We start from the raw sequence: 26,341 nt of genomic DNA, 5'->3' as shown, positions 1-26,341 counted from the left end.
CTCTCTCTCTCATTTATATATATATAAATATATAAATATATATATAAATATATATATAAATATATAAATATATATATATATATATATATATATATATATATATATATATATATATATATATAATGTCGTACCTAGTAGCCAGAATGCTCTTCTCGGCTTACTATGCAAGGCCCGATTTGCCTAATAGGCCGAGTGATTTTCTTTATTTTCAATAAATTATTTCCATGTAGTTTATTTGAATTATTATATTATGTTAAGACCATAATTTATTGACTTAGTTGTGTTAGTTTAGGTTAGGTTAAAATAGGTTAGGTTAGGTTAGGTTAGGTTAGGATAGGTTAGGTAGGGTTGGTTAGGTTCGGTCATATATCTACGTTAGTTTACTTTTAACTCAAATTTAAACAAATTAACTCATACCTAATGAAATTGACAGATTTATCATTTCATAAGAAAAAATTGGGAAAAATATATAAATTCAGGAAAACTTGGCTTATTAGGCACATCGGGCCTTGCATAGTAGGCCGAGTACGACGTTCGGTAATATATAATTATATATACACACATATATATATCTTTCTGAAGATAAGGTCTGCATTCTTATATTCAATAATCCAAGTGGAGCGTAATCTGCCACAAGATAATGTTGTTAATTTGGTGGTTGTGACGCGGGGTGTTGTGACACGGAGTTTTGCAGTTTTCGATATTAAAAAACATTTGCCAGTGTTGCGACCATTTGTGGAGTTGAGGACTTCTGAACAATTGCCACGTTTATGTCTTTTGTGCATCCTTTGCTGGCGTCGTTAAATGTGTTGCACCTGACGCACTGCGCTCGACGTGGGATGTATATTTCCAGGTTATGGCGGCGTCCTCCTGCACTCTCTGCATACATGCATGACGTATGAAACGCAGCGCCATGCAAAGAATAGCGTCTAGAACCTGAGGGAAATATGTACTAGTGTTTTAAACAGATGTAAATTAACCAAACGTAACTTAGTAACTAATCCCAACCTAAGCTCACCAAGTATATATATAATATATATATTGAAGAATCGACTTGAGAATGGTCCAGGGCGGACCGAAACGTCGTAGTCCCTTCACATTCTAGTGTGTGGTCTGGTCATTATATTGAAGAAAGTTGACCGTCGGACGACTAAAATCATTCCAGAACAAAGTCAACTTTCATACCAGTAACGATTAAGGGCCACAGGACTAACAACACTACAAACCAGACATGACAGGGCTGATCTCACCGAAACCTTTAAAATGCTGACAGTTTGGAGGATGTTGATCGAGACAACTTCTTCAAAAGGTCTGATGTATCACAGACAAGGAATAATGATTTCAAGCTCAACAAGACGCAATGTAAGCCAGAAAACACGCAGTCTGGCCTCGACTCAAGTCTATTCCATCCAGCGGTCGACCCCACAGACGCATTCATAAATTTTAACATGCCGTTCATTCAAAACACGAATGTTCTCAAATACAAATTAATATTATAATATATTAGCATATTGTGCATATATAGGCATAGATTAGGTTTGGTTAGGTGTTTAGGTTCTGTTGGCGATTATTTGAGTTTGTAGTACGTGGGTAAAGCATTTACAGCGTTGTGGTTCGAACAGAATTCGTGAGTGAAGCACTTGTTCCGGAAGTGTTCCAACGTCATCAGTTGTGAGTCGTGTGTAAACCTTTTTCATTCATAAACAGAGAGTTTGGTGGGTGCATGGAATCACTTTTGGGTCTTTGTCTGGGGGACGGACTGAAAACAGGAGATGTTTTTTCACCTCATAGTTATAAACCCATGGATCCGCCTACCCGCCGAAACTGTAAATACCAAAACGTTCCTGAATTTCAAAATCCAGCGCGACAAAGTCGGGGCAAATGGGTGGGGGGGGGGGGGGAGGCGATATCTTTGACAAGCCGCCGGTTTCCTGTCCTTGTCGAGGCCATTAGTGAGATAGTGGCCCTCGGGTCAATTCAGGTAAATAAGGAGGACGCCCGGCCGCTGCTCGTCACGAACCAGTATAAGTATAATTAAAGTCAATAACCAAGCAATGGCCTTGTGTCCACCCTACACCTGGGATCAGGCACACCACCACCACCACCACCACCACACGTCTCTGAAGTATGTGAACCAGCGGGCGGTAACGTTGAGGGTGATGACAGTTGTAGGAATAATTCTCGTAGCCAACCTTCATACATCACATCTCTGACCCTAATGGACCAGTTGGGTTATAAACCTCCGGAGTGTCCATTCATTATCATATTGAAATTAATATTATTAATATGAATAATATGATTTAATAGTTATGTATTTATTAATGTTTGTTACATATAGGGGTACCACCTCTGGTTGTTTGTAGGGTCCCATAAGCCTCGAAGAAGACGATATGCAGCACCCGGGAGAGCCTTGTTGGACTCTCTCGTGCACTGGCACATAGCGTCTTCTCCTACCACCCCCTTATATATTTATGTATATATTGGGAAATTTATTGTACAAGATTATATGATTCCAAATGTGGCCTTAACACACACACAACACAACCAATACAAGTAAAATGAAAAACACGACAATAGGAAACACTGATATATGTCAGACAGATTCGTTCACTGTTGCAAGTCAAACACTTCTTCGAATTCCTCCGAAGTTGGACTCGTGCCAAAGACGCAACAGGCATTTCCCCTCTGAATTGCAACATTGAGGCGCTGGAACAAGCAACTTTTCGCTCTCTGGTCTTTTGTAGCGCTGACCAATTTGTCCCCAAATTCCTTCAGGAGCTTCAATTCACATTTTCCCCACGAACCGAGGGTCTCCGAACCGATCGGAACAAAGCTGTAGCAGTGTGCCAGACCTCTGTATATGATAATTTTCTCCGATGCCTTGAAAGAAGCAGCACCACCCCCTTCACGTGTGCTGTAGTGGAGGTAGGTACTGGCCAGTGTGGCAGCGCACGTGTAGTCCTACACCAGTTGCTTACCATCCTTCCTGGGAAGCAAGGTGACCCCATCTGGGCGCTTCAGAAATGTTATTATTAATAATGTTATAATTAATAACTAATAATGTAAGTATTAATAATGAATTAATTTCGTTAATACGAATTAATAATATTCTTGATTTGTGTAATAAAGTTTTAAATACAATAATTACAATGTATATAGGGTGTAGGAGTGCATGTAGGAGACCCACAAGGCTGTCCTGGCTGCTACATATGTCATTTGAGTAGTTATGATGGGTTGTGCCACCTTTATGTGAAGGGCTTCAAGAATTTGAAATCTTTTTACATCCTGGGTTTTGTCTAATATGCAAGTGTTTTTTTTTATTCACAATTTCTCTTGTTAGGGTGATGTCATGGGCTTGTCTCATGTGATTTTTACGGGCACCTGGTTGAAGATGACAGATCAAACGCCTCGTTCAGCTTGGCTCATGTCATACCTATGTACCCTTTGTGGGGGCAGGTGTGTGTGTGTGTGTATGTGTATATATATATATATATATATATATATATATATATATATATATATATATATATATATATATATATATATATATATAATATATACATAATATATATATTATATATATATTATAATATAGACTGCTGTAAAGGGTTCTCCGTCGGCTTCGACCTGTTTTCAATGAGGAGGTTGGTAGTCTTGTTAAACTTCTTCATATTCTATCAAACTATGTTTTAGTTAGGCGGTTGTGCTTTTTACTCCTTCACGGATAATTTCTTCCACTGTTCTGTCAGTTTTCTTATATACACCGTGTGTGATGGATTTGTAATATAATTGTATTGGCGGTCTTTTACCACCAGTCCAAGTGTCGTCTTAGAGTGGTGTTGATCTCGTGGTTACTGTAGCCATTGTTGACCAGTACCTGAGTTGTCCCTCCACACTCCCTACTTGCCTTGTTCCACTCAGAGCCGTGGGTGGGGGGCTCGACGAATATAAGCGTTGAGAACACTGGCTTTATATCATTGGGGGCCACACACTATATATAAAATGTTTCAGTGGTAGGAGTAACTTATATATTCAGGATATAACAAATGTTCACCACGAGGCAATAAAGCTGAATTTTAAAACACTTCACATAAACTAGAGTGGATATTACGGCACAAACTAATGTTGGTCAATGCAATATTGACAGAGGTTCTGGGACCTAAGTAACCTTGGTGTGTGTGTGTGTGCTGCCTGCAGGTCTGTCCAGGGGCTACAGCGACCAATACAGCTACAGCGACTACGACACCGGCAGGGACGGCTACTACAGCGCCTTCAGTGGCAGGGAGGAGGAGGAGGTGCCCACCTTCCTGGCGCGCCCTCAGAGCTTCACGGTGGAGGTGGGCCAGTCTGTCATCATCCCCTGTGACGCTGAGAGAACCGGTGAGTCCTCTCCTGCCGCGTGTAGTGTCTGTGTGTTACAGGTCTTGGGTGTAGTGTTTGTATCTCACAAGTGACGGATGTAGTGTTTGTGCTCACGTAGTTGTACTCACCTAGTTGTTCTTGTGGGGGTTGAGCTTCGGCTCTTGGTCCCACCTTTCAACTGTCAATCAACTCGTGTACAGATTCCTGAACCTTCTACGCTCTATCGTATCTACAGTTAAATGTGTGCATGGAGTCAGCCTCCATCACTTCACTGCCTAATGCATTCCATTTGTTAACTACCCTGACACTGAAAAAAATGTCTCTGTGGCTCATTTGGGTACTCTGCTCCCACCTGTGTTCCTTTGTTCATGTTCCACCCATGCTAAATGGTTTGTTTTGTCCAACCTATTAATTTCTCTGAGAATTTTGTAGTTAGTGATCATGTTTTTCCTAACTCTTCTCTCTTTGAGGGACGTGAGGTTTAGTTCCTTTAGCTTTTCCTCGTAACTCATACCTCTCAGTTCGGGGACGAGTGTGGTGACATACCTCTGAATGTTCTCTAACTTTGTCTTGTGCTAAATTAGGTTTGGACTCAAGGCTAGAGCTGCATACTCCAGCTGGAGTAATCTGACTTTGGTGTTCTGAATGATTCCTTACACATGTTTCTAAAGGCAGTTCTTATGTTGGCCAATCTAGCATATGCCGCTGATATCCTTTTGCTATTAGCCTCTGGGAACAGGTTCGATGTAATATACACCTCCAGATCTTTCTCTACTTGACTCTTGCAGGAATTCACCTCCCAGATGGTACCATGTGCTCGGCATCCTGCTCCACCTAATTTCATTACACTTAACTGAGTTAAACTTTAGTAGCCATTTTCTAGACATCCCTCCAGTTTGTCCAGGTCATCCTGTAGTCTCTGTCTACATTTTAATTTGTCTTGATTCTTCTCATAATGTTTGCATTATCAGCAAACGTTAAGAGGAACGAGTCTGTACCTTCTGGAAGATTGTTTACATATAGATGACACAGGATGGGGTCCAAGTACAGAGCCCTGTGGGACTACGCTGGTGACATCTCGCTACTCTGATGTCTCTCACCCCCCCCCCCTCCTTACAATTATTCGCTGTTTCCTGTTGCTTAGATACTCCTTTAAACACTGGAGCACCTTACCTTTTATTCCTGCCAATTGTTCCAACTTTTGTAACAGTCTCTTGTGGGGTACTGTGTCAAAGGCTTTCTGACACTCTTAAGAAAATGCAATGCACCCACCCTTCTCTTTCTTGCCTAATTTTTGTCGCCTGGTCATATAATTCTATTAAACCTGTGAGGCACGATTTACCATCCCACGATTTATGTAGTCTGTGTGTGTCAGAGAGGTGGAGGGTGTAGCTACTTGCAACACACACACACACACACACACACACACACACACACACACACACACACACACTCTCTTATTCCAGAGATAAGAGAGAAAACAGTTACCCAAGCACCACCAGAACAGTTTGAGATTACCAGTGGGGATGTAAGGAAGCTCTTGCTAGAGTTGGATGTGACAAAGGCTATAGGTCGGATGGAATCTCCCCTTGGATCCTAAAGGAAGGAAGGAGCAGAAGCACTTTGTATTCCACTCTCCGCAGTGTATAACAAATCACCGGTAACAGGGAAACTGCCAAAAATTTGGAAGACAGCTAATGTAGTCCCGATATACAAGAAGGGGGATAGACAGGAGGCACTGAACTACAGGTCAGTGTCTCTAACTAGCATGCCATGCAAGCTGATGGAGAAGATTGTGCGAAAAAAGCTAGTGGAACATTTGGAGCGAAGGAACTTTGTAACTCAACATCAACATGGGTTCAGGGATGGCAAGTCCTGCCTTCAGGATTAACTGAATTCTACGACCAGGCAACAAAAATCAGGCAAGAAAGAGAGGGATGGGCAGATAGCATTTTTTTGGATTGCCAGAAAGCCTTTGACACAGTACCACACAATAAGCTAGTGCAAAAGCTGGAGATACAGGCAGGAGTGATAGGGAAGGTACTCCGTTGGATAAGGGAGTACCTAAGCAGAAGAAGACAGTTACTGTGAGGGGTGAGGTCTCAGATTGGCGAGACGTCACCAGTGGAGTCCCGTAGGGTTCGATCCTTGGACCTATACTGTTTCAGTATAGGTAAAAATTATGAGGAGGATTAAGACAGAGGAAGAGAGTATGAGGTTACAAGATGACCTAGACTGAATGAATAATCCAACAAATGGCTACTAAAGTTCAACCCGAGTAAATGTAAGGTAATGAAGCTAGGCCGTGGACACAGGGCGCCAGACACAGGACATAAACTGAGAGATGAAGTACTTTATTCGAAGGACAGAGAGAAGGATCTAGGAGTTGATATCACACCAAACCTGTCTCTTGAAGCCAACATAAAAAATAATAACATCTGCGGCGTATGCAAGGCTGGCTAACATCAGAACTGCCTTTAGGAACCTGTGTAAGGAATCATTCAGAACCTTGTACACCACATATGTAAGACCAATCCTGGAATATGCGGCCCCAGCATGGAGCCCGTACCTTGTCAAGCACAAGACGAAGCTGGAAAAATTTCAGAGGTATAGGCTAGTCCCAGTGGAGAGACATGCATTACGAAGAAAGGCTGCGTGAAATGCACTTCACGACACTGGTAAACAGAAGAGTAAGGGGAGACATGATCACTACCTACAAAATTCTCAGAGGAATTGACAGGGTAGACAAGGACAAACCATTCAACACTGGTGGTACGCGAACAAAGGGACACAGGTGGAAACTGAGTACCTAAATGAGCCACAGGGACGTTAGAAAGAACTTTTTCAGTGTCAGAGTAGTTAACAGATGGAATGCATTAGGCAGTGATGTGGTGGAAGCTGACTCCATACACAGTTTCAAATGTAGATATGATAAAGAGTCCAGTAGGCTCAAGAATCTGTACATCAGTTGATTGACAGTTGAGAGGCGGGACCAAAGAGACGGCACAACCCCCGCAAGCACAACTAGGTGAGTACAACTAGGCGAGTACACACACACCTGGTCTCCAGAGATCTCCTCACAGTGTATGTTCTGAGACACACACACACACAGACACACACAGCACGCCAAGTATTCTTGATCTCACAATGAGCAATACGCTGTACAGAAGCGCCCAGATACGGCATCGATAACCTCTACTTAACTATGCAAGTTGTGGCCGAGCAGAGTAGCAGTTTTAGGAAGACTTCGAAGTCAATGTTGGTATAAAACTGTAAATTACAGGTTGTGAAGAGCAGCCGTCACGCCCGGCCCGGAGTGGCGTGAACCATCACAATGGAAATACATTTTTGATATCTTTTATATCTTTATAAATATGTTGAGGGTGGCAGCAATGTTGAGTGTTGCACTAGTGCCAGTGCACGAGGCTGGCACCAGTGCACGAGGCTGGCACCAGTGCACGAGGCTGGCACCAGTGCACGAGGCTGGCACCAGTGCACGAGGCTGGCACCAGTGTAGGTGAGCGCTTAACACCACATCTCCAGCATGTTTGAAATGGACTTAATTATTAATTGATTTTGTCTGAAACGGTTTAAAAACAATAATATAAAAATATATGTAAACCATGTAATAATATATAATGTATATTTTTATTATGATTCTCCTCGACGGTTTCCTGTGACTTGCCAACATGCTCCCTGACCGTGGGTATGTGGTGCCAACATGCTCCCTGACCGGGGGTATGTGGTGCCAACATGCTCCCTGACTGGGGGTATAAGGTGCCAACATGCTCCCTGACCGTGGGTATGTGGTGCCAACATGCTCCCTGACTGGGGGTATAAGGTGCCAACATGCTCCCTGACCGTGGGTATGTGGTGCCAACATGCTCCCTGACCGTGGGTATGTGGTGCCAACATGCTCCCTGACTGGGGGTATAAGGTGCCAACATGCTCCCTGACCGTGGGTATGTGGTGCCAACATGCTCCCTGACCGTGGGTATGTGGTGCCAACATGCTCCCTGACTGGGGGTATAAGGTGCCAACATGCTCCCTGACCGGGGGTATGAGGCAGCAGCATGCTCCCTGACCTAGAGTATGAGGCACCAACATGCTCCCTGACCTAGAGTATGAGGCACCAACATGCTCCCTGACCTAGAGTATGAGGTACCAACATGCTCCCTGACCTAGAGTATGAGGCACCAACATACTCCCTGACCTAGAGTATGAGGCCCCAGCATGCTCCCTGACCTAGAGTATGAGGCAGCAGCATGCTCCCTGACCTAGAGTATGAGGCACCAACATGCTCCCTGACCTAGAGTATGAGGCACCAACATACTCCCTGACCTAGAGTATGAGGCCCCAGCATGCTCCCTGACCTAGAGTATGAGGCAGCAGCATGCTCCCTGACCTTGAGTATGAGGCAACAGCATGCTTCCTTACCTGGAGTATGAGGCAATAGCATGCTCCCTGACCTACAGTATGAGGCACCAACATGCTCCCTGACCTTGAGTATGAGGCACCAACATACTCCCTGACCTAGAGTATGAGGCCCCAGCATGCTCCCTGACCTAGAGTATGAGGCAGCAGCATGCTCCCTGACCTAGAGTATGAGGCACCAACATGCTCCCTGACCTAGAGTATGAGGCACCAACATACTCCCTGACCTAGAGTATGAGGCCCCAGCATGCTCCCTGACCTAGAGTATGAGGCAGCAGCATGCTCCCTGACCTTGAGTATGAGGCAACAGCATGCGCCCTTACCTGGAGTATGAGGCAACAGCATGCTCCCTGACCTACAGTATGAGGCACCAACAGGCTCCCTGACCTGGAGTATGAGGCAACAGCATGCTCCCTTACCTGGAGTATGAGGCAACAGCATGCTCCCTGACCTGGAGTATGAGGCAACATCATGCTCCCTGACCTTGAGTATGAGGCAACAGCATGCTCCCTTACCTGGAGTATGAGGCAACAGCATGCTCCCTGACCTGGAGTATGAGGCAACATCATGCTCCCTGACCTAGAGTATGAGGCACCAGCATGCTCCCTGACCTAGAGTATGAGGCACCAGCATGCTCCCTGACCAAGAGTATGAGGCACCAGCATGGTCCCTGACCTAGAGTATGAGGCACCAACATGCTCCCTGACCTAGAGTATGAGGCACCAACATGCTCCCTGACCTAGAGTATGAGGCACCAACATATCTGAACCTCAAACCACATAACATACTATTTTCGTTCCGCCCTCTTGCAAAATAATATGATAAGCCACTGCCAGACGTAAGATGAAAAACGAATCATCTAATTTTTGCTACTTCTCTTATTTCCAAATCCCTGGAAATAAGTAAGTAATTATCAAAAGAAGTCACCAAGCTGGGAACCATGGAAATAAGGTTTGCATCAATCTAATAGGCTGAGGAGAGCATTCTCATGCTAGAGTGTTCCCCTCAACTATATTTGCTATTACACTAAGTACAAGTAATTTTGCTCGGAATTCGTACAACATTAATACAGTTTTCTCTGGTTGAACGTAAATAATAATTCTCTAATCTTTGTTTTCACAATTTCGTTGAGTATTGTACTTATTATCATAGTACTTGAAGACTTACATTAACATTTTGACATAATATAATAAATAATGGTATACTGTTTTCCGAATCTGTTTGATTTTGTTTTGAAGGAGATGGCATCACTGTGTGAGGCTCCTGTCATCTGGTCAACACGTCAGAAATTCACTTGACTCTAGGATGTGATGTGGATGTACGGCCTCGGAACTGAAAATGTCGTCCCAGTGTGCTAAGAGTTTCCCAGGAAACTCGCAATATCCTCTCCCTATATCTCTCTCTCTCTTTCTCTCTCTCTCTCTCTCTTTCTCTCTCATCTCTTTCTTTCTTTCTTTCTTTCTTTCTTTCTTTCTTTCTTTCTTTCTTTCTTTCTTTCTTTCTTTCTTTCTTTCTTTCTTTCTTTCTTTCTCTCTCTTTCTCTCTCATCTCCTTTCTTTCTTTCTTTCTTTCTTTCTTTCTTTCTTTCTTTCTTTCTTTCTTTCTTTCTTTCTTTCTTTCTTTCTTTATTTCTCTCTCTCTCTCTCTCTCTCTCTCTCTCTCTCTCTCTCTCTCTCTCTCTCTCTCTCTCTCTCTCTCTCTCTCTCTCTCTCTCTCTCTCTTTCTCCTAAGGAAACTCACTGTTAAACCAGCACTTCCTCTCTCGGCCCACAAAATTGACGTGATATTTCATTTTCTATTGGTGGGTCCTCGACTTGGTTAGGTTAGGGCACGTAGTCCATCAGTTTAGTGACGATGTGAATTGAATTCTCGAGGAGACGGAGTGGAGTACGATAACCCTCTCTTTCTTGTTTCCAACACTTTTGAATGTATATTCTGACGATCTATTCTACTGGGTAGTTTACTGAGCATTTATACGTATATTTATTTATATGAAGAAGAATGCACATTAGGTTGTGACATTACATATAATTCACACATGTCGGCGAGTAAGTGGTACAGTCACGCAAAGTCACGAACACGCAGGGCGTCTCGGGCAAGTCTTAAAGCTAACGCAGAATTTGCACTGGACTTCAGATTAGAAGGTGAAGCCGTTAATCAAGACAAGAATGTAGTGACAGCTATCACGAATATCTAATGGTCTCCTCGACGGTGGTGAACACTGTCTAGTTACACATTTTTGTTTTATACATTTGTTAAAGTTCTTGTTCTAAGCTGCCTTGTTACAGGGCAAGCCGGAGGAAGCAGCCGACGAAGGGTAGAGGAAGCCAATTTCATTCACATCTGGATATGATGGAAGGAAGTCTTTGTGCCTCGTAAGCGATAGTTTAAAAGCGTTAGAGACAGAGCCCAGGTACTGAGTCTCAGTAGTCGAATATATATATATATATATATATATATATATATATATATATATATATATATATATATATATATATATATATATATATATATATATATATATATACTCCCCCGTCCCCTCGTCCTCCCAACCGTTACCCCCTCCCCCTTCCTCTCGTCCTCCCCACCATTCCCCACTCCCTCGTCCGATGCATTCCCAAATGATCTGATGTTCCCATCAGAAAATTGTGAACATCAAATGATCTGATGTTCCCATCACTGAAATATAGGAAAAACAATTATAAAACGAAATGAAAAACAATGAAAAAAATAAATAAACTTCACTCAGGAAATAAATGGTATGGTAAACAACAAAGCTCAATTCCAACGCAATGTCACACAAAATAATTAAATCAAAATGAAAATAATTCGAAATCTATGAAAATTCTATTTATCAATGAAATCAGAAACATTGAAATGGAATCGAAACACATTTAGTATAGCGTGAGTTGCTTTTACGTACAACAGATGGTGCTGTTTAAAAAAAAAATAATGTTTTTACCTGTCACAGGTGTGGCATCTATAGTTATACTTATGAAATGAACGGTATGGTAAACAAAACACAGCTCAATTCCAACACACTGTCACACAAAATAATTCAATAAAAATTAAACAAATCGAAATCTATGAAAATTAAATATATCAACGCAATCGGAAATATTGAAATGGAATTCGTAACATATTTAGTATTGCGTGTGTGTTGCTAATACATGCAACAGATGGCGCTCTTTCTGAAAAAACATGTTTTTATTTGTGACAGGTGTGGCATCTATATAGTAGGTATATAAAAAGATGCGCATATTCGAATGGAACATTGTGTCAGAATTTCAAAGCAATCGGTGAAGAACTTTGGGAGGTTACAGCGTGTGTTGCTCTTACGTCCCACAGATGGCGCTGTTTTGTTTTTTTTAACATGTTTTTTCCTGTCACAGGTGATGCATGTATATAGTAGGTATATAAAAAGACGCGCCTACTCGAATGCAACGTCGTGTCAAAATTTCAAAGCAATCGGTAAAGAGGTTTCGAAGATTTCTCTCACATGAAAAATGCATGAAAAAAAAGTTAAAAAAAAAAACATGTTTTTTTCAGTCACAGACGTGACATCAATGTAGTATGTATATAAAAACCTGCTCGGATGTGAATGCTACATTGTGTGTAAACTTCAAAACAATCGGTGGAGAACTTTCGGAGATTAGCGATTTTGAACAAACGAACATTTCACTTTTTATTTATATAGATATATATGGTGTTGAAAATGACCGAAAGGGTAAGATTCATGATTCTAACACGAATCTTCTCAATATTTATTACGTTTTTCTTCACTGTCGAGGGTAATTGAAAAATTAACTAAAGTTCTCTAAAGTTCATTTTCTCATTTTTTTTATTTATGGTCTGACGCCTAAAAGCGTTTCGCAAGGGCTTCTCACATTTTCAAAGACTAATTTACACATATCATTTCATGCTTATATTCGTTTTGGGTGAGGTGATATGACACAAATGTTTTTGGGTGAGGTGACAAAAGATAGAAAACGAACCAATTGGTATAAATTGCACATGAGAACATAAGAATGAAAGTAACTACAGAAGGCCTATTGGCCCATATTTTCTCTTGCTGCTTCTATGTTGGTTCGGGGTCTTGAAGTGGGTAAAATATAATTATGTGTTAATTGGCTGTTGATTGCTGGTGTTGACTTTTTGATGTGTAAGACCTTGCTGATGTCGAGTCTCCTGCTATCGCTGTATTTATCAATGTGTTGCTTGTTAAGATTTCTCTGGTGATGGTCTGGTTGTGAGAGGAGATTGTATGTTCCTTGATGGAGCCTTGTTGTTTGTGCATTGTTAATCGCCTAGAAAGAGATGTTGTTGTTTTGCCTATATACTGGTCGGTCGTATAGGTGGTATACTGGTAGGGAGCCGAGCGGACAGCACACTGGACTTGTGATCCTGTGGTCCTGGATTCGATCCCAGGCGCCGGCGAGAAATAATGAGCAGAGTTTCTTTCACCCTATGCCCCTGTTACCTAGCAGTAAAATAGGTACCTGGGTGCTAGTCAGCTGTCACGGGCTGCTTCCTGGGGGTGGAGGCCTGGTCGAGGACCGGGCCGCGGGGACACTAAAAACCCCGAAATCATCTCAAGATAACCTCAAGATAGATACTGAGCTCTTTGGGGGTGACAGTCCCCAAGTGGGCATGTGAAAGCTTGTCTTCACATGCCCACTTGGGGGTGATGGGGATAAACACTTAATGCTAAAGGAGAAGTAAGCTAAAAGAAATTGAGAAAGTTGATGAAAAATAACAGAAGAATACAATAAAAAAGATGATAATGACGACAGACACAGACTATAACATTATGGAGTTAGTATAGTTCTAGCAACAGTACAGTAGTTTATTTACGTTAATTACAGAATGGAAATACTACAGTCCATCCTCTTATTTTGGTAGTACTTATAGTGACGGTGAGGACCATAGTACATATACCGACGTTCAACACAATTAGAAACTAGAAATTGGACATATCGTATTGGGACAAACCGGAAAAGATTTGATATTTATGTCGGAAAGACAAAATAAACTAACCGAACCTTCCTAGGCCTAATACACACTATATGAGGCCTAATATAGTACATATGTGTGCTATACTAGGCCTAGGAATATTTAAGTTTACATTTTAGCTTCATTTTTTCGGACTCTATAAAGTGAAGAGTACAAAATTCTACTATATAATTGCTTTTCACAACAGGAGGATGGGTTGACTGCTAAGGTATAATTTAGAAAAGTATCTAGAGGATATCATAGTATAATAGCATAATTTAAGTTTAATTGGGCCAACACTTAAAAATTAACAAGTAGCGTAAAGTACATGAGTAAACAATTTATTATTGAAATACAATAATTAGATGACAGTGAAGAAAGGATATAATTATTGGTAAATCAAATTTAAGATAAGAGTAACACAAATATATTTTATTACGAGGGAAAAATGTGAGTGAAATTAGTTACATGATATTGATTATATGATATTAAGTAAATATTTATTTGTCTCTCTTTTTAAACTGGTTGAGAAACGTACAACTTTTAATTACATTTGGGAGGTCATTCCACAATTTGGGACCCCTTGATTTGGATTGCATTTCTGCTTTGGTTGAGTCTCACTCCGGGAATATCATAGAGATATTTGTTTCTCGTGTGGTGACCGTGAGTTCTATTACAGCCTTCTCGGAAGCGCTTAAGCTTCCGAGAAGGAAGCAATGCTCAGGACTGGCATTGCAATTCAGAGTTTTATAGATATAGAGAATGCTCGAGAGTATGTACAGAGACTTGATATTTAAAATGTTCAAAGATTTCAGTAAGGAGGCAGAGTGGTGTCTGGGACTGGAATTCGTTATTGTTCTAATTGCTGATTTTTTGGTTGACTAATTAGGGGTAGAGGGTTAATTAAGGATGGTGGATCTCCAAACACAGATACCATAGGTGAGATGTGGATAAATGAATGAATAATACAGAGTAACTATGGCAGGACGAGGAACATAGTACCTGACTTTGGAGAGAATGTCAATTTTTTAGAAACTTTTTTGCCTATATATTGTATATGGCAATGGAAATTTAGTTTGATTGTTGGACTTGTTACTAAACAATATGCAAAACATCTTGTCGACGAAAAGGGTAAGTCTGTTAGCAGTCAACTACAAATAGACTTTATTTGGATCAGTATTGATCAGGTCGTCTAGAATAAGTAGGTTAGCATATGATAAAATGAAGGTTGTGTCATCAGCAAATAGAACTGTATTCAAATGTTGCATTGTATTAGCAAGATCATTGATGTATATGAGAAAGAGGAGTGGACCAAGTATACTACCCTGCTGAACGCCAGTGTTACTTGGCAGAGTGGGACAAGTAGAGAACTATTACAATGGAGGCTCTTACAAAGCAATGATTGATCAGTTCATTGTAACATCGAGCTTGTAAGCTCGTAGTTTGAAAAAAAAAGTTCTTGCCTTTTTCCTGTGAGGCATTTCTTTCGACTCACATTATCATCTTTGAATTAAACATTTTTGGATTCTTGACAAAATATATAGATTCTATCAAAGTGGTTATATATCAGGCGAAACGTGGCCTACGAACCTAGCCAGGGTCACTTCAGTCTTGTACCTATTGCAGGCACCAACAAGCTTATTATCAAAAAAATCCCTCCCAACGGCGGAAAGGAGAAGTTGATATGGGTTGGGAGCGAGAGAGTGACACAGGACCACCGCATCACCGTGGACGGCTTCCGTCTCAACCTTTCCAACGTCCAGCCCCGAGACGCCGGCACCTTCCTCTGCATGTTCGAGATGGAGCAGCCTGTGCAGCTAAGACACACCCTGAACGTCCAGTTCGCCCCCACCATTAGGTCCCTGGCCCCGCCTGAGCAACACGTCACCAAGGGCACCACCGTCACCCTCGAGTGTGAGGCTCAGGGCAACCCACAGCCCATCATCCGCTGGTCCCGTCAGGAGGGTCCTCTACCCTCCGGTCACCGTACACAACAGGTCAGTGTGTGTCTCACAGCTGCGTCGGTGTGGGTTGTGTTGAGCAGCTAAACATTTTAGTGCATGTGTGCTCATACGCACTGCTCCTATGGTATTTTACTTTGTGAATACACAAAGATATCTTGCTTTTGTGTATTTATATGATAAATACACAAAGTAAGCAAGTAATTAAAAAAAAAGACGCCACGCTGGGAAGATTATGTAGCATAAATACGCAGTGTAATTTATTAAACTGACGAAACATGATAACTGTATTAGTTATAATTTAAACAACTTGGTTGGAAGTTAAAGTTATTCACTCTGACGACTCTCGTTGGTGGTCCTCTTTTATGCATGTAAGTGTCGTAACTTATGTTTGCTCACGGGATTTTGGTGATGACATTTATTAGCTCGTCGAGTTTAATATAGTTTATAATTAAATAAGTTCAAATTTTTAACGTCCTTTAAAATATTTGCAGATTTCCATTGTTATGCGTTAAACCAATTGCCTTTTTTTCGAAGCAAGAGCCTCATAGTCACACATAAACAATAGACAATATATATTTACATTTGTATTTCAATTGTTGTAGCTGGAAATTGTGATATCTGTTACAATTTCGATAAATAAATCAAATAAATTATCACAATCAACTATAGCAATTATGGAAACTTATGGACGATAACATAAATTGGTATTTATTTACTTATGACCACTATTTGGCCTATATTTCTATTTGTATTAATTTTGTACGAATTCCCTAAAATATCTTTAATATCAAAAAATGAGAAATTTGCCTTGGATATTAAAAAAATTACTTATGTGCTGTACAACAGCAGTGCCATCTGTGTGTTGTGTTTGTTACAAGCACTGTATGACAACACTGTCATCTGTTGTACAGTGCTTTGACTAAAATTAAAAGAGAATTCAGAGATAGTTATGAGGCAAGCCACCACATTACCACAGGCAGTGTCCTCCTTAATTTTGCTCCATGGAATCTTTCCTTCCTGTTGTGTCTGGTAGACCCTCTCACTGCCCCCTGGCAAACTCTCTGCTCAACTAATAGGATGCATTTTTTACATTGTGGTAACTAATGTTACTAGTGCAGTCTACAGTGACAAACGACAGCTCACAAATATCACCGATTTCCATGCATTGGACTCGATAGGTTAAGTGGGTTACTTGGGTTCGTACGTTTCTTTTTACAGAGTGACAGATCCAGAGAGCGGGTTGCACTACCATACCAGCGGTGTCCACAAATTGGTCCTTCGAACCCAATACTTATAAATTGGTCTGAACTTAAGTTCTAGAATCAAACATAGACCCAAAGTAGATTAAACTTTAGCAGCAACTTACATACCTAATTAATGCTATAGCTGTTTTCTTAGGACGCTACCATCAGGCAGATTTTTAGCATATATATATATATATATATATATATATATATATATATATATATATATATATATATATATATATATATATATATATATATATATATATATATATATGTCGTACCTAGTAGCCAGAACTCACTTCTCAGCCTACTATTCAAGGCCCGATTTGCCTAATAAACCAAGTTTTCCTGAATTAATATATTTACTATAATTTTTTTCTTATGAAATGATAAAGCAACCCTTTTCTCTATGTATGAGGTCAATTTTTTTTTATTGGAGTTAAAATTAACGTAGATATATGACCGAACCTAACCAACCCTACCTAACCTAACCTAACCTATATTTATAGGTAAGGTTAGATAAGGTAGCCAAAAAAAGCTAGGTTAGGTTAGGTTAGGTAGGTTAGGTAGACGAAAAAACATTAATTCATGAAAACTTGGCTTATTAGGCAAATCGGGCCTTGAATAGTAGGCTGAGAAGTGCGTTCTGGCTATTAGGTACGACATATATATATATATATATATATATATATATATATATATATATATATATATATATATAATGTCAAATCTCATACAACTGATGACTGATAGTCAATATGCTGCAGAAGTTGAACTGATGTTGTGTAATACAATAATACATACACAAGGTTTTTCATCGGTCAACCAGCAGTAACAACAGCGCCAACACATACTGGCCCAGGAAAAGTTGACCTAAAAGTGGCCAAATTTTACTGGTGGCTTCACAAAATGGACTGGATTATAGGACATAAGGAATAAATCTATTCATCCAAGGGTTAATTTATCTCACGCTGAAACCACTTTTGACTTAAAAGAACAGGTGAAGCCAAGCTAGCACTCGGTTAGGAGTTATCACGGAAGATGCTAGTTATGTATCCACAGTAGATGCGTTGAGAGTCAGGTACGGCCAGCCTTATCAAACTAAAGCCCACTCACACAATGGTTCTAATGAATTTTCCTAGGCCAGAAGATCTGAAAGATTTCAGGGTATCTTTCGATTAACTCTTGAGATCACTGGATTATTTAAAGTTAATTTTGAAGGAATTCTACTTGATCTTCTTCATCTTATGATGATGGGTTGACTTACCATCTTATGATGATGGTGTACTTACCATCTTATGATGATGGTGTACTTACCATCTTATGATGATGGTGTACTTACCATATGATGATAATGGGTACACTTACCATCTGATGATAACGGTACACTTATCAACAACTAATACAACACTGAAAAGCGACAAAAGTGGGAGACTAAAGACAACAGCACAGGCCTGGGGGGGGGAGATAATATTGACACTCGACTGTTGTCGTCTGGCCACTGTGGTCGTCTGGTGACTGTTGCGGCCGTTGACTGGTGTGTGGCGTCTCCTGCAGGGGCGCTCACTGCGCCTGGAGGGGCTGGACCTGGGCATGGACGGCACCTACCTCTGCAGCGCCGACAACGGCATCGGGGAGGCGGCCTCCACCGCCATGACCATCACTGTGGAGTACCCGCCGGAGGTCACGGCTGAGAAGGTCAGTCTCTGGGGCACCTCACAGGTCACGTACAGGTCGTGGCTGGCATTGTCCAGCTCTTCTCTTACTTGCCTCCTCAATAATTCATCATTAAAACAAAATATTCATTATCCATAAAACTGGTCAACAGTTGGTCAGACGTTGTCTGCTTCTGAATTGTTTTATTTATTTAATTTTTTATTTATATATACAGGAGTTTTTACATTTTTGTGAAGCCACTAACACGCATAGCGTTTCGGGCAGGTCCTTCATCTTAATATTTTCCCTGGAATGCCACCCGTCATATTGTTTAACAACCAGGTACTCAGTCACTGCTGGGTGAACAGAGGCGTACAGTTAAGGATTGGCGCCTAGTCAATCCTCCCCAGACAGGATATGAACCGACGCCAAATCGCCCGCGAAGCACGGGGCGAGTGTCTTACCACTGCGCCACGTGGACTGCACTGCCAATTTATTTATTTATTTATTTATACAAGAAGATACATTGGGTTTGAGAGCACATGGCATTGATGTGTTTACATTCTTGTAAAGCCACATAGCGTTTCGCGCAGAAATGAAAAAAGAGCACAAATGAAAAAGACTTTATGTTGATCATGCAATGAGATATGCTGAATCCAAATATAATAATTACAATTGCTGATTAGCTATTGTTTTATGTGTGAGGGAGATAAACAAAATCTTGCATTATTCAACAAGTGGTAGATGGTGGACGTTTTTCACCCAGGCTCAGGCACCCAGGCACCCAGACCCCGGGAGCCGGTCGGCCGAGCGGACAGCACGCTGGACTTGTATCCTGTGGTCCCGGGTTCGATCCCAGGCGAGAAACAATGGGCAGAGTTTCTTTCACCCTATGCCCCTGTTACCTAGCAGTAAAATAGGTACCTGGGTGTTAGTCAGCTGTCACGGGCTGCTTCCTGGGGGTGGAGGCCTGGTCGAGGACCGGGCCGCGGGGACACTAAAGCCCCGAAATCATCTCAAGATAACCTCAAGAAGACTCCAATGATGGCTGGAGTAGCCAGTCTCTCACAACTTGGTGGGACTCTCGCGCGCGACTATCCCACTCACAATGAACAAAAAAACAGCAAAAATTTCTGTATCCTCCCTGCAGACCCGAGACCCACAACACCTGACACTATGTCCTGCCATATTACCAGCCATAATACCGGGTAATTCTAGCATAACACATCTCCCTGCAGACCATCACAAGAGCAACACACCCTTCAAGTCCCCACAGAGCTGCCACTGATGTTGGTCATTGTTTATGTACCTCAAAAGCTGCTTCGTGTCGTAAGTTTCCATCATATGGACTGAAATACCCCAATGGCATTGATGGCAAAATACTCCCAGCAGCGAAACAGCTTTAAGACTCATCTTGGATGAAAATAAGAGCTACTCAACAATTTTAAGTAGACCCAGTGACTCAGAATCAGTTCTCAGTGATCCAGAATCAGTCAGTATTCACTTAATTTGTTTCAGAAGCATTTTGGCTGTAGACCAGTGTAATCACCCGCCATATTTATCACATGCTTCAACCAACACAAATTGATAAATAATAAATTAATTCTCTCTCTCTCTCTCTCTCTCTCTCTCTCTCTCTCTCTCTCTCTCTCTCTCTCTCTCTCTCTCTCTCTCTCTCTCTCCTTTTTTCTCAGGGGATCGTACGAAGTGGAGAGGGTGACCGGGTGGAGCTGGCGTGTGTGGTGAGAGGTCAGCCGGTCCCGGACGTGTTCTGGACGCGTGACGGCCACCCGCTGCCCTACACCAACATGGACACCAAGTTCCACCTGCTGGGACACCACAACAGATCGCAAGACTTCCACACCGCCCACCTCAGCCTCGCCCACGCCGCCCACAGACATGTCCTCGTCGTGGACCGAGTCACTGAGAAGGATTTCGGGGCGTACATTTGTATAGCCAGGAACACTCACGGACAGAAAGAAGCGGTGATACAGATGACAGGTGTGTGTATAGCAACGGACAAGTGTGGCGTCCCTTTGTCCAGGTAACAGTTGTATTTGTCCGAGCCACAAGAATGCTTCACAGCTAACAGCTACATCCTCTATATCACACATGAACTGATGAGACAAATTTGCTGCTTAGTGTATGCGTGCGCGTGCGTGTGTGTGTGTGTGTGTGTGTGTGCGTGCGTGCGTGCGTGTGTGTGTGTGTGTGTGTGTGTGTGTGTGTGTGTGTGTGTGTGTGTGTGTGTGTGTGTGTGCGTGTGTGTGTGTGTGTGCGCGTGCGTGTGTGCGCGCGTGCGTGTGTGTGTGTGTGTGTGTGTGTGTGTGTGTGTGTGTGTGTGTGTGTGTGTGTGTGTGTGTGTGTGTGTGTGCGTGTGTGCGTGCGCGTGCGTGTGCGTGTGCGTGTGTGTGTGTGTGTGTGTGTGTGTGTGTGTGTGTGTGTGTGTGTGTGTGTGTGTGTGTGTGTGTGTGTGTGTGTGTGTGTTCGCGCGCGCTGCTTAGGCGTATGGTGTACATTTGCTTTTGCACATGGCATGTCTGTTTCAGTGTTTTCTTATTTTCCATATATATACAAATTTTATACAAATATATGCATATATTTTTTATAAAAAAAAGTTACTATCTCTGTGAAAACTGACATTTATACTTTATTTTATATAAAATATATAATTATATTTCAATATTGTCCCATCACATGAAAATACTTGAGACGAATTTATTTAGCTCTGCTGTCCATAGGCGGAATGCCAGCTTCCTCCCGCCCAGGTGTTCTGTGCCCCTGGGACACTCATCTACCACATCCCAGGTGATCTGTGCCTCTGGGACACTCATCTACCACATCCCAGGTGCTCTGTGCCCCTGGGACACTCACCTACCACATCCCAGGTGCTCTGTGCCTCTGGGACACTCATCTACCACATCCCTGGTGCCCTGTGCCTCTGGGACACTCATCTACCACATCCCAGGTGCTCTGTGCCCCCTGGGACACTCATCTACCACATCCCAGGTGCTCTGTGCCCCTGGGACACTCATCTACCACATCCCAGGTGCTCTGTGCCTCTGGGACATATTCAAGTACTACGGATCTACAGTTAAGGAAGAAAATCTACAGTTAGTCGAAGAGACTTAAATGGGTTCTCAACTCTACAAGCAGAGATGCTAGCCGTTCACAAGGGTTCGGAACGCGCTTTTGTGGCACATCAATGATACGTCATCGCACAAAGAATCAAAAGCTACCATTGAAAGCTTGCAAGAAAAGTTCTAACGTGACAACATCCATCTGACCACAAATGTTGCAACACTAATGTGAACACTCAAACCTCAGGGTCATCCGACACTTGTCAACTGGGTGCCAACTCGTGTAGGAATACTAGGGAATAACATGGCAGATGAAGCATCAAAACTTGTAACTAAGAAGAGGAATGTAGACATTTAGATGGTACAGAGTCTGGTGCAGATTAAGAGAATATATATAGAGCTAGAGCATTGCACAATGATGTTGACCAGACCACACACTAGAAATTGAAGGGACGACGACGTTTCGGTCCGTCCTGGACCATTCTCAAGTCGATTGTCAAGACAATCGACTTGAGAATGGTCCAGGACGGACCGAAACGTCGTCGTCCCTTCAATTTCTAGTGTGTGGTCTGGTCAACATCCTTCAGCCACGTTATTGTGACTCATCGCCTGCATTGCACAATGATGTTCAGGGACAATAACGCAGTAGCTGCAAAATCGTGATCTGCCCGATGGTACAGGATTTCAACCAACTATGAACCATTTTGATAATTGAGAACAATTGAAGACTTGCACTTACATCGCATCAGGCATGTGCATACCCATGTGCATGGGAGATAGGCTTACAGGTTCCAGAAGATGAGAGGAAATGTCAGCACTGTAGAGACGCCCGACACACCACTGGAATATTATCTAACACAGTGCACAGTTACAAACCAAATCAGATTTCAACTGAGATTTAATAGAGCGGAAGAAGTTGTTAAACACATGGAGCATAATCTTACTGAAGCGACCATACGAGTCATAAATACTCACACACCGCTTAAGTAAGACAGAAGGGAGTAAGACTGGGCCAGCCAGAGGCGTAGCGCCCGCGCAGGAATATCCCTGCAAATATAAAATAAATACAAATCTCCTTTGGGTTGCATGCTTCAGAGACTCGATCAGATGCAAAGGCTTGCATACTTCATTCTCTAGAATGATACCTTTTAACTTTAAACTAAAATGTAAATAATTAAAATGAGATATGTTGTAGAGTTAACAAGGGTGAACATCATAAATATAACATGGAATTAACACTCAAACTATATAATTGCCTCAAACTACATGAAGTACATTGCAAAATTAATGCTATAATTATTGACAAGTCCAGGCGGACCTCCTGCTGGTGTACGCCCTTTAACTTACATATTAACTGACAAGAGCAGTAGCGAACAGTATTGGGACAATATACACATGTACAATGAATTATAAAGACAAGGTTCAGTGTATAAGTATGCTCATACGAGCACACATACTGCCTGAGGTAAGAGGTATGAGGAGGAGTATGTTCTGATCTTAGCAAGCCCACGAAGGGAACATGCCACCTTGTATGCCGGAGTACGATAGACCTAAGTTGCCTTGAATGCAGCAGTAGGATAGGCCTAAGATTCGTTGCATGTGGGAATAGGTTAGGCCTAGTTATATGTCTTCTATGTAGCTGTAGGGCAGATCTAAGATACTTTGTATGCGAGATGTGGCCTACGGTAGCTTGCATGTGGGAGTAAGATAGGCTTAAGACTATGCTGAAATAGGGTAGGCCTAAGATACAATATTGCAACAGTCACTACTTGATCAGCAAGACAGCTGATCACCACTTGGCTGTGAGAACACAACCTGGATGTACCGACCAACTAAACCTTCAGTCACACAGCGTGCCTCCATAACACACCTATTGTTGTCTCCTGCTCACCACTGGCATCAATATCCTCATATATATACTAGATGAGGTACCCGGTGGTGCCCGGGTACCCCATGTGTTCCCGGGCGGCTCCCCGCGGCTCCCCAAGCCACCTCTCACTCTGTGTCTTTACCAGACATGACTGTTAAGCCAGCTCTTCCTCCCCCCAGGGCTGCCCAAGCCGCCCCAGGTCACCAGCAGCCCCAACGGTGGTGAGGGCACCAGGTACACTCTCACCTGGCAGACTGAGAGCTACTACCCCATCACCGAGTTCCTCATCAAGTACCGCAAGACCCATCTAGGGCCCTGGCAGGTGGGTGGTAGTGGTGTTAGTGGTGGGTGGTGGCGGGTGGTGGTGGTGTTAGTGGTGGGTGGTGGTGGGTGGTGGTGGTGTTAGTGGTGGGTGGTGGTGGTGTTAGTGGTGGGTGGTGGTGGTGTTAGTGGTGGGTGGTGGTGTTGTTGTTAGTGGTGGGTGGTGGTGTTGTTGTTAGTGGTAGGTGGTGGTGTTGTTGTTAGTGGTGAGTGGTGGGTGGTGGGGTGAGTAGTAAATGGTGTAAGGCTTACATTATTTACCACTCACTGAATAAAAACACGTTATTGAATAACAATTACCACTCACTGAATAACAACACCATTCATCGCTTACAATGTAAACCATGGATGGTGTTGACCAAACAGTGACTCCCAGGGAATGAGGGGTAGCTCTTTGCGCCCCCCACCTCCCCTCCACCAGTCTCATTATAGCTGTTGTGTTACATCTTAACTATTCTGGCGTTCAAATTCCTTGTTGAATCTGGCCTTAACGTTGTGGATGGAGGTGGCTTTCACAACTTCTCTCAGTGCGTTCCACTTGTATACCCCCCCATACTGAGTATATTTGTATAACCCCCCCCATACTGGGTATACTTGTATACCCCCCCCCATACTGGGTATACTTGTATACCCCCCCCCCATACTGGGTATACTTGTATACCCCCCCCCCATACTGGGTATACTTGTATACCCCCCCCCCATACTGGGTATACTTGTATACCCCCCCCCATACTGGGTATACTTGTATACCCCCCCCCATACTGGGTATACTTGTATACCCCCCCCCCATACTGGGTATACGTATTTCCTAACGTTTCCTCGACACTTGTTTTTCCAGCATCCACATGTGTCCTCTTATCCTACTTTCTCTCAAATTTAAAGAGGCTGTCCTTCTCTATTTATTTATTTATTTATTTATTTATTTATTTATTTATTTATTTATTTATTTATTTATTTATTTATTTATTTATTTATATATATATACACAAGAAGGTACATTGGGTTTGTGAGAATACATTGGATAGTACAGTATTTACATTCTTGTAAAGCCACTAGTACGCACAGCGTTTCGGGCAGGTCCTTAATCTAGCAGATAAATTTAAGTAGGTAATTTCAATCAGAATTGATAAATGATAAAGATACATTACAAGAGAAAAATGAGATGAGAGAGATAAGTAGGTATATTGAAGCACATTATTATATTAAAGCTCTGATTGATTACATTGACAGCTTGATTAGTAATTTAAACAAGGTTAATAGACACTATACAGCAGATTGACAGCACATATAAGACAGCAATGATCACAATGGTAAAGATGTTCAGATTGGGTACATAAAGATTGGGAGACTGGGTAGCAAAAGATACAGATAAACAAGATTTATAAACACCATACAACAGATTGGCAGCACATATAAGAAGACAGCAATGATCACAATGGTAAAGTTGTTCAAATTGGGAACATAAAGGTTGGGAGATTGGGTAGCAATTGATACAGTGCAATTTTAAGGCAAAAAGTGAAAAACTATGAAGATGAAATTAGGTACTTTTTAGTATTGATTTTGAATGATGTAAAAGTTGGACAGCTTTTCAATTCAGTAGGGAGTGAGTTCCATAAACTGGGTCCCTTTATTTGCATAGAGTGTTTACACAGATTAAGTTTAACTCTGGGGATATCAAAGAGATATTTATTTCTGGTGTGGTGATAATGGGTCCTATTACATCTGTCCAAGAATAGTTTCAGACAAGGATTTACATTTAAGAACAGGGTTTTGTAAATGTAGTTGACACAAGAGAATTTATGGAGTGAGATTATGTTTAGCATGTTTAGGGAGTTAAACAAGGGGGCTGAGTGTTGTCTGAAAGCAGAATTTGATATTATTCTGATAGCAGATTTTTGCTGGGCGATGATGGACTTGAGGTGGTTTGCAGTGGTTGAACCCCATGCACAGATACCATAGTTGAGATAGGGATAGATTAGTGCATAATATAGAGAGATGAGAGCAGAGTTAGGAACATAATATCTGATTTTGGAGAGTATACAACTGTTTTAGAGACTTTCTTAGTTATGTGTTGTATGTGGGTACTGAAGTTGAGCCTCTTGTCTAGGAATATGCCAAGAAACTTCCCATCATTTTTATTGCTAATGTTTACATTGTCAATCTGAAGCTGAATTGCATTTGTAGATTTACTTCCGAATAGGATATAGTAGGTCTTTTCTATGTTAAGTGTTAGTTTGTTGGTTGACATCCATAAGTGGACTTTTTTTAGTTCATTATTAACAACACCATTCAGTGTATGTGGGTTGGGGTTGGAGTAGATGAGGACTCTACTCTGTCTATCCTCTCAGCATCTTGTATGTTGTGATTATATCTCCTCTGTTTCTTCTGTCCTCCAGAATTGTGAGATCCAGTTCC

The 26,341-nt window shown here is 42.0% G+C and overlaps 1 protein-coding gene across 1 annotated transcript in view; it reads left to right on the top strand.

Annotated features, from left to right (window-relative positions):
* Nucleotides 1-26,341, top strand: part of LOC123773380 (protein amalgam) — an 83,943-nt gene that overhangs the window by 37,505 nt on the left and 20,097 nt on the right. The window contains exons 3-7 of the mRNA XM_045767099.2: nucleotides 4,198-4,380; nucleotides 15,415-15,785; nucleotides 18,557-18,697; nucleotides 20,350-20,656; nucleotides 23,785-23,927. Of these exons, the coding sequence (XP_045623055.1) occupies nucleotides 4,198-4,380; nucleotides 15,415-15,785; nucleotides 18,557-18,697; nucleotides 20,350-20,656; nucleotides 23,785-23,927 (1,145 nt within the window). The remainder of the gene's footprint in view (nucleotides 1-4,197; nucleotides 4,381-15,414; nucleotides 15,786-18,556; nucleotides 18,698-20,349; nucleotides 20,657-23,784; nucleotides 23,928-26,341) is intronic.

Source organism: Procambarus clarkii, chromosome 10 (genome assembly GCF_040958095.1).
Source record: "Procambarus clarkii isolate CNS0578487 chromosome 10, FALCON_Pclarkii_2.0, whole genome shotgun sequence".
Classification (NCBI taxonomy): domain Eukaryota; kingdom Metazoa; phylum Arthropoda; class Malacostraca; order Decapoda; family Cambaridae; genus Procambarus; species Procambarus clarkii.
Note: the sequence above shows the minus strand (reverse complement) of the source record. Positions and strands in the feature narration are given on the sequence as shown.